Source organism: Podarcis pityusensis (assembly GCF_964106645.2).
Source record: "Podarcis pityusensis genome assembly, chromosome: 2".
Classification (NCBI taxonomy): domain Eukaryota; kingdom Metazoa; phylum Chordata; class Lepidosauria; order Squamata; family Lacertidae; genus Podarcis; species Podarcis pityusensis.
This window is the reverse complement of record NC_138029.1, coordinates 15625631-15645691: the sequence shown is the minus strand read 5'-3', so window position 1 is coordinate 15645691 and position 20061 is coordinate 15625631. Positions and strand designations below refer to the sequence as shown.

Here is a 20061-nt window from a genome sequence, read left to right as displayed (position 1 = left end):
ACACATAGCTGGCCATCATTTGCATGATCAACACACCTTTCATGTGTCCACCCATGAAATGGAGAAGCTGGTTCTTACAACCGGCACTCTCATGTCATTACAGAAGTCTAGCAGTGGCCCTCTGTGTGCAGGGGCCAAAGGGCACAGTCTATTGAATCTCCTACAACTACACCAGTATAACCATAAAAGATAATGAACACATATCTGCCATTTCTGATAGAAGCGGGTTTGCTTGTTTTAATATAAATTTTACAAGTGGGTGAATGCCATTAAAAACAGATGAAAAGACAACTCACGAAAGCTCACCTTCTCCTTGGCCTGCGGTGACTGTGGACTCGCTACTGGACTGTCTGGAGGGGAAGAGTCCACTTCAACTGGTTCTTCCTCTTTTATTTTGATGTCTGGGGTAGAAGGTAGAGACATATCGAGGGGTCCAGAACACTACGGAAAAGCAGAATACATACTTTAGTGCTTTGCCATCAGGCTGCCTTGCTGATCTGTTCACCTTCCCCAGCCCCAGGCTTCCACTAGCTTTTGCACGCTAAGAGAGGCAGCACTCAGAATACTGAGACTGCATGTCAATATGGTGCTCCCTGGAGAAGCAATGGGGCAGGAGCAGCTCTGCCCTTCACTAAGGTGTATTCCTTCTCATCCCAGGTGAAGGCCAGACTGCGTGGCTTTTCTAGCAACTCATATCAAGAATGCATATTTTTTTAAAAGCAACGGATTGTTTTTGAGATACTGCCAGTTATTTCTCACCCAAGCAACTTCCCCTGACTTTTTTTCTTCCGCCAAGCCTTGGCAATATGAAAAGAAAGCTAAAATGCCTGTCGGTCACAAAAGGCACTTTCATTTGCAGAAGCGCTGCAACCCACTATATAAGTCATTTTTGAATTATTGCTTGATTTATCAAAAGCCAACAAGAGAGCCATACGAGTTATTGCAAATCTATGACCAGCCCATTGTAATAAAACCTCACCATATGCCTGAACCTGGAACCATGCCACCACACCTATTTTCAACAGCACTACATGGCCCTTTCCAATTTTATTAACAGCAGCTTGTTGCCTTCGTAGATCAATGGGTCAAAGCAATAGCAAAAGGAAATGGCAAAGCTAGGGACTTGGGAGTGTGCGGCAAAGCAGGAAAGAGTCAAAGCACATCAAGTAGTCCTCAAGCAATCAAAAACAGCACAATGCTTCCTCCAGTTCTTGGATGGAGCTCCTCTGGAACACGCCAAGAAGATAAAAACAAGGTATAATGAGCGCTGGGAAGAAACAGGCAAGGGAGCTTGAGGAGCAAGCCATCATTTGGTGTATACAAGCAAGAGAACTGCTTTTAGTGGCTAACTAGAAAAAACATGGATCTTATATCTTTTCTTGTTGCTTCTCGTTCCTTTGTTTGGCTGCTAATTTCTCCCCCCCCCCCCAAAAAAAGCTAAATTCCTCTGCTTTCTACTGTGCAAAGGTTCTCCAAATCACAGGCAGGGAGTAACCTCAATGTTTTTACTTTTTTGTTTAAACTATGGATGCCAGGGAATGAGCCTCTTGGGGCTTCCTCCTTGCAAAGCATGGAGATAAACCATAGTTTATCTTATGAATGCTACAATTCTGAATATGCTTTTTTGTAGAAATAAAATGCCACTGATTTCGGAAGGAGCAATTTCCAAGTGAGTATGCCGAGGAAAAGGTCCTGAAAGCCACTCCAGATTCTGGAGCAAATTTATTTGCGTAGGGTTATAGGCTTGTTAATTTCTTGACAGTTTAACACCCGTACACATGAGAGGAAAGTCATGAGAGTTGTGCACTGTAAGTTTAGGGAGCCTGAAGGAGGCCTTTGCAACTGAAGCCCCCTTGGCCAAACGTAGCCCACTAAGAAATGTTGCCTCTTCTCCCCTCCCCTCATTGCCAACCTAGAGCAGTATGGGAAAAGTGGCCTGTGTGGAAAATGAACTTGAAAGAAGACCATTTTGTGAGAAGCTGCTTAAAGTGTGGGCCGCCACCCTTCTCTTAGAGAGCTGGTGTGCCTTAGATAATCTGGACATGGCCACATCTCTTCTACAGTTCTGTACAATACACACTACAACAGATTCTTCTAGTCCCCGGTGGAGTACCAAGTGGAAGGTCACTAGCCAGGAGACAACTCATTGGGAAAGTTGTGAACCACAGCTCACTCCACGGATTCTGCTGTGACAGGCCAGCTCCATCAGGCCTCCTCTCCCCTCAATGGTCATTTGGGGGCAGCCATTCCAGCTGCCTCAGTGGGCGGGTTAAGAAGCAGGTCTCATTTCATGAGCTTTGCTGAAGGCCCAGCTCCATCAGATACCTCCTTCCCCCAACTGTGCCAGCTGGTCATCATAGGAACATCTGGTGTAGGAAACTGGTGCCCAAGCTTTGGTTTTGATTTTTCCTCTTTTCTCACTGTCCTTGTCCTTGCATGTCATGTTTTTGTTTTAGATCATATGCCTGCAGGTAGGGATTCCCTTATTTGGATTGTATGGAAGCTGCTCTGAAGCCTTTTTTGGCTGAAGAGTAGGGTACAAATGCTCTAACTACATAAAATAAACACAGTTGTACGTTGGATCCTGAACCCCTTGCAAGTCGAACGTTTTGGCTCCCAAACACTGCAAACCTAGAAGTGTTCCAGTCTGCGAACGTTCTTTGGAACCTGAATGTCTGACGCAACTTCCGCGGCCAGGGCCCGATTTAGGTTTGATGAGGCCCTAAGCTGCTGAAGGTAATGGGGCCCTTTATATGTCCATCTGTCCTTTGTCAACAACAAATTGTCGCTGTTTTTTGTGTTGAATATATGCTATATGGTAATTTATGGACCTAATAGGTATCTAAAGCCATTTGCACATAACAAATAGGAGCCTACACAACACAAAACACTGTTGCTGTATGTAGGTTTCATTTTATTTGTTTTTTATCTTATATTTTTGGAAATGTACATCCAGGTTTTTTTCCTTTAATTTTTTGGGGGGTCCCCAAGCGAGTGGGGCCCTAAGCTATAGCTTGTTTAGCTTATACATAAATCCGGCACTGTCCACGGTTTCCGATTGGCTGCAGAAGCTTCCTTGGTTTCCGAACGTTTTGGAAGTCAAACGGACTTCCGGAATGGATTCCGTTCGATTTACGAGGTACTGCTGTACGTTAAAATGCAGACAGGAGAGGAAGCATAAACTATGATGAGAGGAGCTGCTCCAACAAAGACTCATGTCTTCTACATATACGTCTTTGAATAACCTGCACTAACTACCACTACAGACATTTTAAAATTAAGGAAAAAGTTTAGAGCTCCCGGAGAGAACCAATATATAGCAGTTAAGAATGCTGGCCTAGGGATGGAGGAGGGGATTTCTGTTTCAATGCCTATTTCATCAAGAAGCTCACCGGCCAGTTATTTTTTAGATTAAACTACCTCACAGGCTTGTTATAAGGACAAAATTTGGGTGAAGGGGAGGAGACAGCAATGTCACCAACCTGAGCAACTGGGAGGATGGAATAAACACAAACAGCTGCCTCCCTTGCTACATGTGCTTCCAGATGTCATGCCCATTTTGCTTCCTGCTGCGTGCAAAGGAAGCGCCTCAGAATCTAGGAGCGAATGGCACAACGGTTGGCATCCCAAATGCATGGATTACACATGACTAGCGCAGTGACTGGGAAGACCAATCACCCACAAAGCAGCGTGTCTGGAAATACCCTCTCTGCATTTAATTACCACAAAAAAACCCTCTGTGGCTGGAGCTATCCAGGACAAAAAATAAATAAAAATAAAATCCCACACGAACTAAAACGAGCTCCAGCAACTGGACTCAACTCAGCCAAATGTTCAAAGCATCTCATGAATGTGCCCAGCAGCCCCTGCCAAGTTTTCTGAATAGCAAACCAGCTGGATCTAACAATCCAAGTCAGTACTAGAAGGGGTAATTCCTTCGGCCTGCCGACACCGAGCCAAGCTTTGAACTGCGGCAGTCTCTTGTTGGAGGTCAGAAATATTAAGCCTGAGCCCTATTAAACAAGTAACAAACTTCCAGCAATTCATAATGGTAGCTATTAAAAACAGTACAACACCAGGATTATGGGTGGTCTTAACATATAAAATATCTGGCTAGACTGTGGGTTGTCTACCACTTCATTAAAAAAACAACCCTCAAAATAAATGCTAAGATTAAGATTCTGCGCTGAAAGAATAAAAAATGTAACACGGAAGGACCACCTCGCTGTGAAATGACACTGCTCCGAAAGGTGAGACTATTGCAGCAATACATGACTGAGAGATCCATGGTACTTATTTGATTTACATAGAAAATATCTAAGTGAGAGGGATAAAAGCCCAGCTGGTCATCATTTCTTTAATTTTTGGCTGCTAAATGGATTTGTTTTGTTTTACTGTTTTGTTTTAATTTTTTGCCACATAGTTGTAACTATGTAAGCTGCTTTGGGGGCCTCTTCAAAAGAAAGAAAAGCAAGAGGTATTTTATATCTATATATCTGTATTCCCAAAGACACAGTCTTTGGAAAGGCATTAATGTAATTTAATTTACACAGCTGAGAAACAAGATGATTGAATACAGAGGTCTACTTGTTTAGCAAGCAGAATTCAGTCTGGAGAAAAACAAAACAAAAGGAGTTGCACTAAAGATGTGTTACCCAAGTTTTCTTTTCAGAATGCCCTGAAACACAAAACAAACCCTGAACAATTTTTAAATGTAGTTTCATGAAAACTGATATTCAAAGAATTCTGGGAAGAAACTTGGGTAGTGCATATATTTTGTTTTGGCTTTGCAATTTCATTCATTCCTTTCATGGCTGCTCTGAAACCTAACTTCAGCAATGGCTGGGACGGGCTCCAAAGTTTGCAATATATAATAATAAAAATAATAAAAATAATAATCCCTCCTATAGGTTTATTTTAAAGCCCTGTAAAGAATGCAAGAAAATCGCTCTATTTAGTCAACATGGTAAATATTTTGCTCTCTACTGGAAATCTAGTGGTAGGCAATTTAGTTCACAGATAAATTGCAAAAAGAGTTTTGCCTGAAGACTTCATTCAGGCTTCTAGATCACTATAGCCATTCAGACTGCTGTTATTATTATTATTATTTTATATAATAATTAGATATAATTACATTTAATATAACAATTATGCAATTATATATACACATATATTTAATTATGCTGATAATAAGAATGGCTAGCTTCTACATTCCAAAAGTGGTACCCTTTTCATTTCAAGTAGGACAAAGACATTTCAGTGCACTCCAAATGCCATGCTTGTTCACCGGCAGACAGGTGGGTTGTTGTTCCTTACTCCAGGGCTGAAAAATAGCCTACAGAAGTGATCCCTCTCCCTTCTTGCCTCAATGGCCATAGCTGGAACAGTGCTTGGATAAAGGTCAGATCTCAACACTGGGGGTAAGGAAGCTTCCCTGTGTTTCATCCTCTTACTGCAACCCTACTACTAACTTCAGTTTAGTTACAAATGCAATTTCTCTGGGCGGAAAACATAGTTTCTGTGGTACTTTACGTGCCTGTCATTATTGATGCCAATCAAGCATTTAAATGCTAGCATGCGTTCACAAAACAGAAAGGTGATGTGGCTGTTGTTTTTTTTACTCAAAGTGCCCTTAAACATCTGACTGCTATAAGCAATGAATGAACCACTGTATGCAAAACACAAGCAAAAAGGACCAAAGGCATGGAGCTACAAATAAGAACTTTGCACACAGCTATTGTCCCCAGCTTAGGAAGCAAGATGAAGAAAAAACTATGGCAGATCTGGGAAAGTTGCTTAAAGTGAGCACCAAACTAGATTGCCTATTGATCTGACTCAATATAATGCCATGATTTCACGACTACCATGTGGCATCATATGATGCACTCAGTGCAGGCCACTGTTGGAGCAAAAAGCGACAGTAGATGAACCCTCTTGGCTCGTAATGTTGCTGATGCATGCATCTTAAAATCCCAAGATGAACATAATTTAAGGACACCATGGAACAACAAATCCCCTTACAGCTCTCAAAATTTTAGCTCAATGAAAAGGCTTAGCCTCTTGCCTTTTTCTCATCATCTTCTGTGGCTTTCTTGAAGTCATGTTCAAATGAACTTGCCAACTCATTGAAGAGGCCAACTTCCTCACAGTTCTTCAAAAAACGGGTCGGTGTCGGCGTCTGATCTGTTTAGAGAGCAAGAGAAAAAGACAATGAAAAACAAGTTCAAATCAAAATATTCACTTCACAAAATGAGAAGCCTGGGATTATTTATTCATCATAGAATTTCCTGAATGTTGTTTTCAGCCTGTATTTAGGTGGCTAAAATTATACATTTTACACACACATTTCAGGGATCATATATTTGAAATTTTTTATAATAAAAAAATAGGAACAGCCAGCTGCAGATCACTTCAGTTCAGATAGTCGGCACATCCCTGATTTGTCAGTTATTGCCATCTAATCCAAGAACACCGGAAATAAGAGAAAGCTTCTGGGTGTATGGACCTGATACCTTAACACTACATGGGCTCAACCCAAATGATAACACCTGACACCACTCATCTACACAAATGCCACATTTCTGAATATTCGTGCTTCGGTATTCTGTAACTGTCACCTTGACTACAGTATTGATTCGTATTGGAGCAACTGAAGAAGCTGTAATGGTTTGTTTTAAAACTTTAATATCTCTGTTAAATTACACACACAAATCTGATCATAAGAAATCCTTCTGCTGGTGCCATGGGCAGAATATGGAATTCACTATGTAAGAGGCAGGTGGACATTGTATCGTCACGGGGTTGGGGAGAATAAATGTCCACTTGGGTGGTTGTACGGGTGGAATGACAGTTTGGGCTGGGCAAAAATCTGGACGCAGGGGCATTTTTAGAAGATACAATTGTGAGAAGAACAGAGCGAAAGGAAAGTCTGACACTTTATCCGCTCTAGATAGCACTGCCACGTGACCTAAAATATATGTTCCAGGATCCTTTAAGCATGGGGCATACCTCTTGGATAACAAGTACTGCACTGACAACCCTAAAAAGACAGTTCCTCTAAAACAGCAGTGGGGAAGTCCTGGCACAGGTCCCAATTTGACCTGCAAGGCTGTTTTCCCCAAACCAACCCACTATGCAGCTAACATCATATGCGATGTCAGATATGGGGCAGGCAGACATGGCTGGATCAGTTGAGCAACTAAATTCCCCATGGGGAACACCATTGGCCAACTGATCCCTGCACTGTAGGAAATAAATGCTGATCAGGTCACCTCAGTGTCTCTCAAAGGGCTTCTGATACTCACAGCCTTAGTTAACTAATATAACAGTATTCTGGCCCATTCCATCTGGGCCAGCCTAAATATCACTGAGAAAACATATCTGTCACTTGTGAAGGGCTTCACCCTTTTGTCAATGATCTCACTAATATCTTTAAGTGCAAATTTAAGGCAATCTACAATTTAAGAGGGACACGGGTAGTGCTGTGGTCTAAACCACAGAGCCTAAGGCTTGCCGATTGGAAGGTCGGCGGTTCAAATCCCCACCACAGGGTGAGCTCCCGTTGCTCGGTCCTGCTCCTGCCAACCTAGCAGTTTGAAAGCATGTCAAGTGCAAGTAGATAAATAGGTACCGCTCCGGTGGGAAGGTAATCGGAGTTTCTGTGCACTGCTATGGTTTGCCAGAAGTGGCTTAGTCATTCTGGCCACATGACCCGGAAGCTGTCTGTGGACAAACACCGGCTCCCTCGGCCTATAGAGCGAGATATGCATGCAACCCCAGAGTTGTCTACAACTGGACCTAACGGTCAGGGGTACCTTTACCTTTACAATTCTTTTTATACCTTTTTATTTTTACTATTAGCTCATACATATCTGTTTAAGAACATTTCTGGCACATCAGTGGCCTAAATAAGCCTACCACCAATTCTCTTCCAATTTACAAAAATCTTAATGAAAAACCCACCTATTCTTAATTGCCTAAAGATGAATCTTACTTGCCATAAACTGGAAGAGTGACTATTTAGAAAGCATCAGTTGCTTCACTTCTGCTCCCGAATGCCTATTTCCAACTACTACATGAACTTGTTTCTGCTTTGTACCGAAAGTGCAGTGTACATTCTGCACTAAGATAAAATTGATTTTTTTTTACCATGTCTGCATCAAGTAAAACAGCGCTCTGAATTATGTATATTTGGATAGATATGCTTATTATGCATAACTCGTTTTGCTGCTGTTAGCTATGGGAAAGGGAAGCAATTACATAGTTAGTTATACATAGTCACAATAAATTGCTCACAGCTTATTTTCAAATCCATGAAGCCTAAAGCCATGCTCCACCCCCTCCCACAAAGGAACTTGGTGCAGTATAGCTGCAGAAAGATGGGATACAGACTGCCTTGGTGAAAATCTAGGTCCACATAACTCGGATTTTGCTGGACTTTTTACTAGGTTGGCAAGCTCAGAATCTCAAGGGAACCTTCTGTTTGCAAATTACATTATATGGTCTCACAGAGAGAAAAGTCTGATTTGTTCTTGCTGGGAGAGACAAGCTGTGTGGGCTGATATTTTCAGGATGTTTGCAAGGACTGGAGAGGAGTTCTGAGTGACTCATCTATTTTACTGCATAACTGCCGCAAGAGGAATAAATGACTTGCATCTCCTACCCTTGAAATGGTTGCTATCAGCACCACAATGCACAACTGGAGATGATGGCAGTTGTCAACACTGGAGCACCGTGGATAATTTTGTGCTCGACAAAAGGACTAAAAAAAATGTGAAAAACCGATTTGCTCTGTCCTAGCTCCAGCTGTTCATACCCACAATACTATGCACAATTCTTCCAGCAGTTCCTTTATGTGTCAGGAAGAAAAAGTTCCAAGTGGAAGAAGGATTCTGCTTGTAATACATTAGCACCTGGTGAGAAGAGGGTGGCTACACAGAACCAAATGGTGACTTCTGAACTTTTTATATAGCAAGAGTAAAAAAAATGAAAAAAGGACTGTATCAATAAGTGCACCTAAGAGGTATTTCCTGTCAGTGCTGAGGGAATGAAATAAACCACACCTGCCAAAATTCTACAAGTTTTACAACTGTCACAAGGCTCAAAAGCTCTTTCCTACATCCATCCTGTGGAATACAGGCAACAATCTTTTTAAGTGCTTCCAGTTGATGAGTGACCATGCATATGGGCATCGGGGTGCCCCTGGAAGTGTTCGGGAAAGGGGGCATAACGGGGCATGGGCAGGTTTACATATGTTCCACCAATGAGCGGGGAAGGGTGGTCAGGAACGCAACCCCTGCACAAAACGGTCGTCGCCTGTATACGGCAAGCAAACAGAAACATGCATGTTAATTCACAAAGAATTTTTGGGCAGATGAAGATGTTGGACTTTTTGGAGCTGGCCGACCTGACTGGAAGAATCCGCGACCAGCAAGAAGAGGAGACACAAGAGGATTGGAAGAAATTCAAAGAATATTTAGTTAAATACTGTAATATAAGATAAATAGAAAATCCTTGGAAGTAACAAATAGGCCTAAGGGTAGAATAAGGATATGTGGTAGTAAACATTAAGGATTAGAAGATTAATAAAGAAGAAGAGATTACTAAATGAAAGGAGTGAATATTATTAGAAATATGAACTTGGAGAACTGTTATAAATGTGATATAATGAAATTCAGTTAGAGGGGATTTCAGGAAGTCAGCTATCAATGTTATGAGAATTAGGTATTAGAAGGAATAATCTTTTTTGTGTTTAATTTTATTGGATTGTTTTTTTCTTTGTTGTGTGTTTTGTGTTTCTTTGTTATGTCATTCTGTGATAAATGTGGAAAATCAATAAAAAAATTTCACAAAGAATTTACAGCACAATCAGTAAAAACAACAGCAACATAATAAAATTATAAGATATTAAAACAATAAAGCAACCAACAAAACTCAAATAACAGTAATTGATAAATACATTATTAAAACACAGTGCCATGTGAATAAGGTGTTGCCAGGAGCATCTTTACATATCTGGTTGTTATGACAAGATTATTGGAAGAATATATGTCCCCCCGCTTATCTGCCACAGTCCTCCTTTTTTCGTACTCCCTTATGTTTGATTGGCCTCTAACCAAACATAATGGTATCAAACATACCAGCATTCACTGATGAACTGTTAACAGTGTGGGTGGATTATGTTGGGTAGGATTTTTTTTACTTGACTTTCCCCCCCTTTGTTTTCCATGTTGCATATCTAAATAAAAATCTAAATAAAAGCCTTATAAACAAACAAACAGCCATTGTGCCATAAGAAACACCGAAAACAGGCTGGAACAAAAAGTTTTTAGGAGGTGGATATGTCTTCCTGGTGAGATATTCCTAAGACTGGATCAGCAGAAAAGGTCCTGTGACAAGTAGGGCTGAGCAATATCTGGTTTTCAACATTACGATATGCAGTGGTGCCTCGCAAGACGAAATTAATCCGTTCCGCGAGTCTCTTCGTCTAGCGGTTTTTTCGTCTTGCGAAGCAACCCTATTAGCGGCTTAGCGGATTAGCGCTATTAGCAGTTTAGCGGCTATTAAAGGCTTAGCGGCTAAAAGGCTATTAGCGGCTTAGCGGCTTAGAAAAAGGGGGGGGAAGCGAAAAAAATCTCAAGACTCGCAAGACATTTTCGTCTTGCGAAGCAAGTCCATAGGGAAATTCGTCCTGCGAAGCGCATCGAAAAACGGAAAACCCTTTCGTCTAGCGGGATTTTTGTCTTGCGAGGCATTCGTCTTGCGGGGCACCACTGTACAGTATCACGATGTTTGAAATAAGGATGAAAATATGTAACGGCTAACAGGGTATTGTCTAGGCAACTGCTATTTCTCAGAAGCCTGAAACTTATACATTTTTAATTACCTTTTAATATTTTAAATATTGTTAAAGTGGTACCTTGGTTTTCAAACGCCTTGGTTCCCAAACGCCAAAAAACCCGGAGTTGTTCTGGTTTTCGAACATTTTTCGGAAGTCAAACATCTTTTGCAGCTGTCGGCTATTGTTTCCGGGGCACCTGCACCAATCAGAAGCTGCGCCTTGGTTTTCAAACATTTTGGAAGTCAAACAGACTTCTGGAATGGATTCAGTTTGGTGCTTTTGTTTTTGCTATTTATTTCGCGTTTTTGTTTTTGAGGCTTTTTCTATTAATTTGTTTTTGTGACTGTATGGAACCCAGTTCAGCTACTGATTGATTAATTGTGTGACTGCGGAAATGGATTAAAAAAACCCATCCAAACAATGATTATCATCAGTGCAGGTAAGAAACTTTTTTAATGTTAATTTTTATCATCTACAATGCTGTTATTTAGTCGTGTCCGACTCTTCGTGACCCCATGGACCATGGACAATACTCTCTTATTTATTTTATAGTCCAGTTGTTTTCATTTTATTGATTTCATTTTATGGATCAACAGTCTCGTTAGATAGTAAATTCATGTCAAATTGCTGTTTCAGGGGTTGCTGTTTCAGTCTGGAATGGATTAATCTGTTTTGCATTACTTTCTATGGGAAAGTGAGCCTTGGTTTTGGAATGCTTTGGCTTTGGACCAGACTTCCGGAATGGATTAAGTTTGAGAACCAAGGTACCACTGTGTACCACTGTTATTTTATAGAGCAGAGCAACAAGGGGCAGCAGGAATCATGAGAGAAGTGATGACCACCTTCACAGTTTTCCCCACATCGTGATTTTTTACATAGCACACACAAACATTGTGATTCACAGTATATTGCCAAGTCAATGGAAGTGGATATAGGCTGTAGGATTAGAAGTAGAAGATAGTGTATTATTTGTAAGTGAAATGTGAAGATTTTAAGTGTGATTTAAAAAAAGAAAAAATGGTTAGAAATTATGATATATGCAAACTGCTAAAGATGAGGTAAAATGAAAATCAGATAGGGGGGACTTGGGGAAGCCCATCTAACAATGTTTAGAAAAAATAAGGATAAGACAAGAATCTGTTTGTATTGTTTGTTTTTCTGTCTGTGTTGTTTATTTGTGTTATAAAATGAATAAAAAAAATTTTGGGGGGAAAAAGTATATTGCCAAGTCAGTATTATGAAACGGTTATCACGATGTTGACTACAAACCAGTTTTGGACGATACATCGATCAGCCCTAGTACCAAGCCCCGTCCCTGGTACTTGCTAACTTCATAGCTCTCACTGCTGGACTAGAGAGCAGGGTCTCTGATGCTGATCTTAAGGCGCTCTCTCTCTCTCTCTCTCACACACACACACACACACACACAAACACACACACACACACACACACACACACACACACGTGTACTTGGTGGTCCTTCAGACAGTGTGGTCCCAAGCCATTTGTGGCTTTAAAAGTTAAAACCAGGCTCTCAAATTGGTTGCCTATTACAGGCACAGCGTAATAAACCACTCCAGGCATGGAATGGTGTATTATGTCTGGAGGACAAAACTCTTAAAAGTGTTCTTGCTGCTGCATTCTGCACCTACTGATGCTTCAGGGCTGTCTTTCAGGGCAGCCCCACATAGAGGACATTAACAGTAATCAAACACGGCGCAGACTAATTCTCAAGCAGAAACTCCTGCATATAACAGAATATTTTTCTTCTTTCACTAATCAACAGAGAAAAAGCCATTTCATTCAAAGATTGCAACCCTGCCACTTCCTTTTAAGGATTCACAAATGAAGGATAATTGACAGGGTGCGGGGACATTCCTCAACTGCAACAGCCTACAGTTTATGGCAATAGCCTACTGTTGAGACAGCCAGGTATATTTTCCTGAAATCTTTTATAAAGGGTTGCATTGACTGTGCCTGTTGAGAGAGACTCATCTGGACTCTGCAAATGCACTCCCAGCAACAACCAATGCATGAGATGGAGTTTCAAATTTATTAAGTGACAGCCTAAAAGCTTCATAAAATTGACACCTGGGAGAAGGGAAGGAAGCAGAGCTCGTCAGCTTTTGTTTATCACCCTGAAAAAAAGTATGAAGAAATGTGAAAAGCCTTTTGTCTGTACATTTTTCACTCTTAAACACAAAACCTGGTATTGCCACAACACATAAAGAAGCAGAGTTCTAGAAGCCTCTCGCTTTCTTTCTTTATTCCTTCCTCCCACCTCTTTCTGAATAAATGAAGGTCACAATTTGAGTAGAGAAGATAATATTCAGTGCGTCTGGTCTCCGGTATTGATCTTACAATTGGACTGTATTAAACGTGCCACTTTCCAAACTGACCTAGATTGTAACACGTACCTGCTATGATGACTGAATCCGTTCTGGCAGGACCGAATTTCAGTGTCATTTCATGCTTGAGTTTATGAACAGCCAGGTGGTCCTCATTTGTAAACCTCTAAAATGAAAAATGGCAGGGAGGAGGGGAGAGGAAAGAGAGAACGATAAGTGCACAAACACACTTAATATTATAACTGTACATTCTACACCAGGATTTGGGGTGGGGTGGGACTGCCCCAGGACAGCGGCTATAATATAATCACTACAAAGTTTAAAGCAAAAACAGAACAGGCCAGATTGTGGGAGAAGTGCTGCATGAACACATTTTCTCTAAATGGAAGGGGGAAAGCCATAACATGTTGAGCTCCTGGCTAATGGAGAGAAATGGGTTTAATAATCAAAATTTAAAAAGGGAAGAAAAAAGGCAACAGCGTGTAGTTACTGCACTAGACTAGGAAACATGAAATATCCTCTCTGCAGTGCTCTGCAAAATGTGCCACTTTATTATTGACTAATGGAGAGGGAAATTATTTACTATTGGCAATGGAGGGGTAGGAGTAGGATCAGTTAATGGCCTGAATTGTGCCAAACAGAGCTGGCACCTACAAGGCGATTTGGTCCTCAGTTTATGAAACATGACTGAGCTAGGCTGGCTCAAGATCAGTGGCCAATGGCTACAAATACAGAAATGCAAGAGCTCAATCATCACTCCCAATGAACAAAGGCCTTTACATCTCGTGTGCCAAAAGATGCTATGTTCCACCTGCAATATTATTATAGGAAGGAACAAAGTACAGCTGGTCCTGGTCTCTGGGACTCTACTGGTAATACTGGATTTCCCACATGAGAGCTCAAGGTGAAGACAGCCAACCATGATTAATCTTATAAAAGGCAGGTGATAAAATAAAATTGGGCAATATTTGCATGTCACCAAAACATCCATAAAGACCTTTTGCAATATTGATGGAAGTGAACAAATAAAAGCTACTACATTTTCAGAAAGAAATAGTTTTTAACATTTTTTTGTTTTTATTCCCTACTATAGCAAACACAAATGAACCAAAATAGCTTTCTTCAAATGGGAAGTGTGCTCTTTAAATGTCATTATAAACTTAGACCAAACTCCGAACTGAACACTAAACTGAATATATCAAGGCTTCATTTATCAGAATTATTACTACTTCATTTCCCCCACTGAACAACAATTTGCTTCAGTGAATTGCCTGCCAATACTGACTGGCCTCTCCAAAACAGAACCAAATCCTTTTAAAGCAGACAGTGCTTTATACGACAGCGAAGACATGACCATGACCATGATCAAAAATCAGTTCCAGAAAAATGTGGTATAGCTGCAAAAGATGCACACTCCTGAGCATTTTTACCCCCCCCCAATTGACTGAGTGGGTCTTCTCCAAGTACAGTGGTACTTCAGGTTAAGTACTTAATTCGTTCCAGAGGTCCGTACTTAAACTGAAAATGCTCTTAACCTGAGGCACCACTTTAGCTAATGGGGCCTCCTGCTGCTGCAGCGCCGCCGGAGCACAATTTCTGTTCTCATCCTGAAGCAAAGTTCTTAACCTGAAGCACTATTTCTGGGTTAGCGGAGTCTGTAACCTGAAGCATATGTAACCTGAGGTACCACTGTATGACTTAGTTGGAGGTCACCCATAGGCAGCTGGGCCACCTCAGCCTTCCAGCTTTATAAGACTAATATTTTCTACTACTCTTTGGAACTGACCCTGCAGGTACGGATCAGAACCACCATAAAACAGTGCCCCCAACACTCCTCCTGCAAAGCCAGTCTAATCAAAATGATTACCCCCCCCCCCCCCCGCTATTAGACCACTTATTGTGCCATCAGGAGCAAAAACTAAGTTGAAGGTATGTCCCATTCCATGTGCTGGACCAATGACAACTTGAGACAGCCCCACGGTTATCATGCAGGCCATGAGGTTCTGAGTCAGCTCACAAGCAGCCATAGCATGAATGTCGAGGTCACCAAACAAGATAGTCCTTGGCTCCTCCAACATCACATTTGAGACCATCTTGGCCAGCAATCAGGGAGACTGCCTCTCTGGCCCAAAAGCAGATACGGGTCCTCCAATTCAGCTACTAAGAGATGTGGTTCCTTGGTGATGGCCACAGAAGTCTGATGGACCATGGCGACCTTCTCTACCCCTCTGGTCTGCCATAGTGTGGCACTGAGTACCTGGGTGAGCAGAGCTGGGTGAAATCAAGCCCACCTTCCTCAACCACCCAGGTCTTGGTGATACATGCCAGATTGGCTTCCTCTTCCATGATTACATCATGAATGAGCGAGGTGATTTTTTTCCACGCTATGCATCTAATGAATGCTGTTGCAAACTATACTTTCCAGATCACTCCTTTGCCTTTTATGACTTCAACTCAATACTTCAAAAAGCACTAAGAATTTTGAAAGTAGTTAGGATGAGCAAAAGCAGTGTGAAAGCAATTTATTCTCTCTGGAAGGTATGGAATGAAGATAGCAAGTAAACCATTTACCAGCAAATCTGCCACTATTTCAAAAGCAGCTTAAAAAACAAAACATTCAAGGAAGAAAATAAAATTAAAACCCACATCTACAACTCCTATTTCTTTGACACCACAATCTGGTACGGAACTAGCGGATGGAGTTTTTACTTTGGCAGAATGGCAAGCAGTGGCAGCAGGACCATAAAACACTGTAATAGGGAGTCAAAACTCATTTATTTGCCACCATTGAAGGATTTGTGGCATCAAGGTTTTTTTTCTTCAAGTGCTGTAACACTGTGCCATATTTCAGTAGGGATTGGTAATCAAAGCACTGTCACTGCCATATAATCATGGCATTTGAAGAAGTAATCCATGTTGCTCAGTAAAGCTCAGTCATGGAGACTGTGGCTTCTACTCTGATCTTCAGCTACATTTTGTTTAATCTTAGAAATTCTCTTCATGCCCTTATATACAGAAACCACATACTGTACAGAAGTTCTGATGCAGAGGAGATGTCTATGGAGATGTGTGTGCAGTAGGACTCTGGCTGAGTGATCCAACACAGACCCAGAAGCTGGTCTTGAGGTCCACTCAGAGTAAAATGCTCTGCAAGCCACCCAGGGGGAGAAGATGCTCTTTTGAAGCCCAGAATTCAGATTCGACAAATTGAGGATGAACCAGGATTTACGGGTCCATAAAGTCATGAACTGCCTACAGCCCCTTGGTCTACCCTAAGCTCCCAGCAGAGACGGCAGAGGGATAGGTGGAAGCCATCTGGCCAAGTAGGAATGTCAGCCTCCAAGACAAGATGCTGCCCCTTAAATTATACCTAACTTGAGAAGGGCATGCAGAATGACTGCTTCGCTATTTTGGCATGCAGTTGAGCTCATGCAGTTGAGCACTGCTCCTGGGATTTACATTGGGAGCTGGCTCAGGTCCTGTCCTGCCTGACCCAGCCTTAGCTACCTGGAATTCGGAAACCTGTTATCAGAATCATGGAACAGATGCAACTTCTATCAGCCTTGCCAGGACAAGATACATGCCTCTGTTCTAAGCCACATTTGTTTACAAGCTTTCAAAGGATTTTAATTGCTCTGCAATGTTTATCGTGTGCAAACTGAAACAGATTCTGCTGCATTCTAATGAATGCCAAAATCTGGAGACTAACCATGGCTCTTCAGTCCTAAACCATGCCTCTCCACACAGAAGGGGAAGCGATGGAACGTGAGATGAAAGGATAACAGTCTGAACCACAGTACTAGCATTTTATTCTCTTCCCCCAACTGACAAGTTCAGACTCTGGAAGGACTCCCTTCAGACACTTAAAAAGAAGTGGAGAATGGCTCTGGTAGCTGAAGGCATGTGGTCTTCTCTTCCACACCAGAAAGACTGATTTCAAATATTTAGAGAGAGAAAACGATAACATGCTAACTGCACCTGTTATAAGGATAATGGGGGATTCATTCAGTCCTGTGCTTTGTGAATACAGAGTCCATTTGAAACCTGTTTTAATAACCCCCCAAATCCAGACATGCTCCTCGAAAGAGAACATTTGATCAGAGGCACAGATGATGATAATTTACAGTATATATACCCCACCCTTTTCCACAAAAGGTTCTCAGAGCACCATACAAAAACAAGTACTAAAACAGTCCCTGTCGTCAGGCTCACAAGATATGACACACAAGGAAAAAGGAATTGGATGGAGTTGGGAAAAATAAGCTCACGTTATTAAAAGTTAACAATTTTAAAAGTTACATATGTAAACTGGAATAACTGTTTTGGGCACCGCACATACAACAGAACACACAAGCACATACCACAGCATAGTCAACTGAATACATAAAGGTGAAGGTAAAGGGGCCCCTGACCGTTAGGTCCAGTCGCGGACGACTCTGGGGTTGCGGCGCTCATCTCACTTTACTGGCCGAGGGAGCCGGCGTACAGCTTCCGGGTCATGTGGCCAGCATGACTAAGCTGCTTCTGGCGAACCAGAGAAGCGCACGGAAATGCCATTTACCTTCCCGTCGGAGCGGTACCTATTTATCTACTTGCACTTTGACGTGCTTTCGAACTGCTAGGTTGGCAGGAGCAGGGACCGAGCAACGGGAGCTCACCCTGTTGCAGGGATTCGAACTGCCGACCTTCTGATCAGCATGCCCTAGGCTCGACCAATTGAGCTATCCTTAATCTACAGAATGCTTCTTTCAAGCCCAATTTGTATGTTTATGTATACACTCTGTAGCTGCCAAGGAAAGCCTTTGCAAGCACATGTTTCCCTGTGGTTGCCTGTTGGGAGACTCTTAAGACAGTATAGATCCCAGGAACAGCACTCACACCTTGGGTCAGGAGCTAATAGGTTGACCTGAGGATCATTGTGAAAAGTTGAGGAAGGCAATGAGAAGAGAAAGGAGGAACAGAAGCAGGGCGGCCTGAATTTTCAACTGCAAGTGTTTGGAATAATACAACTGCCAAATATCATTTCTGCAACAACACGTTTTATAAATGTACATTAATATGTTTTGCAACTAGTTTTTGTGTTCCTGCTCTTCAAAAAAAGAGAGGACTAATAATAGCTTTTTGGGGTATCAAGAAGAAAAGAGAGTATGGCCATATTCAGAAAAGGAAGATTTTATCTCAGCTTGTTTTATGTAATTGTCTTGTAAGTTGGGCTGTAATGTTTTTCTCAGCTAGTATTCACATTAAAACAGTAAAATCACTCATAAAGTCACTCAAATCAACATAATCATAACATTAAGCTAATTTCATATCAGCAGCAATGAACAAAACAGTTTCATCCACTTTACACCTCAGCTTAATTTCCTCCAGAAAAAAATGGATGAAGAAATCAGTATTAAGGTGGCACTGAAACTCCACCCCAGCCATTGGCCATGCTGCCTAGGCCTGATGGTGGCTGAACAACATTGTGGAGGGCCACAGTTTGCCAATTCTAGAGGGTCAATCTGCCCTGTCCGTTTGTTGGCTTACTGTTGCTGACTTGTATCTGTTGTCAGTGAGAGCACGCTAAAAGCTGTAATGCAAAGGAACTTCAGCATAATGCCAGCACCGATCATAATCATGTTATCCTGCTTTTATAAAATCTCATAGAAAGCAACAGGTCATAAAATGACTGGCTTATCTGCCCTGCAAAGCACCTTCAGGGTATATTGCCAGGAAGCTTGCAGAACAAATCCTGGCAGGCTGCTACAAACCTGGAGGCGAGAACGTGGGTTGAAACAAAAGCAAATTTGTGCTGTCTCAACCTTTGGGAAAGGGTTGACTGTCTTGGAATTCAACTGATGCTTTGCGTGTGATAGATTTTAACAAAGTTACAAAGCTTTGTCCTTAATTATCCCAAAGCCCCTGTTGTGGCTCTTTCTTCTTTGGTCCATGGGTAATGTATAATAGCAGCACAAGACAACTGAAGCCTAGCCGATTTGCATTATGTGAACAGCGGGTCTCATGAAAGGAAGCCACTGGCTGATTAAAGTTTTCTACAATATTTTTTAAAGGATTTAGAACTCAGCCATAAATTAAACAAATCTACCTGAAACATAGGTGTGGCCAGGGCTCCACAAACCCAGTCCTCCAAGTTATCAAGCAGCTGACAAAAAGCTAAGAAAGGAGTCTCAACTTGCTGATCAGGAGACTCCTGCTGTGGCTTACCTTCTTGAAATCCCAGGGCAATTTTTGATCTTCTTCAAATCCCTGCACAAATGAGAAAATATTCTGCCTCTCTACCAAGCCATCTGATATGCTATGACAGGGCTGCAGTCAGATAGGGTTCCAGTTTTTTGTGAATTTCCTCCCCCCCCAAAAAAGTTCAACAACTTTTCTGTCCAGATTTTCACTGTTTGAAATATGGCAACCCTACGCTGTGAGGACTCTGTACGGAGGGAGAGGGCTGAAAGCAACCTCAAATAATGGGTAGAAAGTCAAGCAATGTTTGTGAACCTCTGGGTGAAGTGTTGCTAAGGACGGAAGGCCATTTTCAAGGTAAAGGGACCCCTGACCATTAGGTCCAGTCGTGACCGACTCTGGGGTTGCGGCGTTCATCTCACTTTACTGGCCGAGGGAGCCGGCATACAGCTTCCGGGTCATGTGGCCAGCATGACTAAGCCGCTTCTGGCGAACCAGTGCAGTTCACGGGAACACCGTTTACCTTCCTGCCAGAGTGGTACCTATTTATCTACTTGCACTTTGACGTGCTTTTGAACTGCTAGGTTGGCAGGAGCAGGGACCGAGAAACGGGAGCTCACCCCGTCGCAGGGATTCGAACCGCCAACCTTCTGATCGGCAAGTCCTAGGCTCTGTGGTTTAACCCACAGCACC

At 42.0% G+C, this 20061-nt stretch overlaps 1 protein-coding gene across 1 annotated transcript in view; it reads right to left on the bottom strand.

Moving 5' to 3' along the window:
• The window catches only part of LOC308470969 (cyclic AMP-dependent transcription factor ATF-7), a 107148-nt gene that overhangs the window by 21685 nt on the left and 65402 nt on the right, over window positions 1-20061 (bottom strand). Inside the window, exons 3-5 of the mRNA XM_080994727.1 lie at window positions 13258-13354; window positions 6065-6183; window positions 307-441 (exon numbers count right to left, since the gene is read on the bottom strand). Of these exons, the coding sequence (XP_080850853.1) occupies window positions 307-441; window positions 6065-6183; window positions 13258-13354 (351 nt within the window). The remainder of the gene's footprint in view (window positions 1-306; window positions 442-6064; window positions 6184-13257; window positions 13355-20061) is intronic.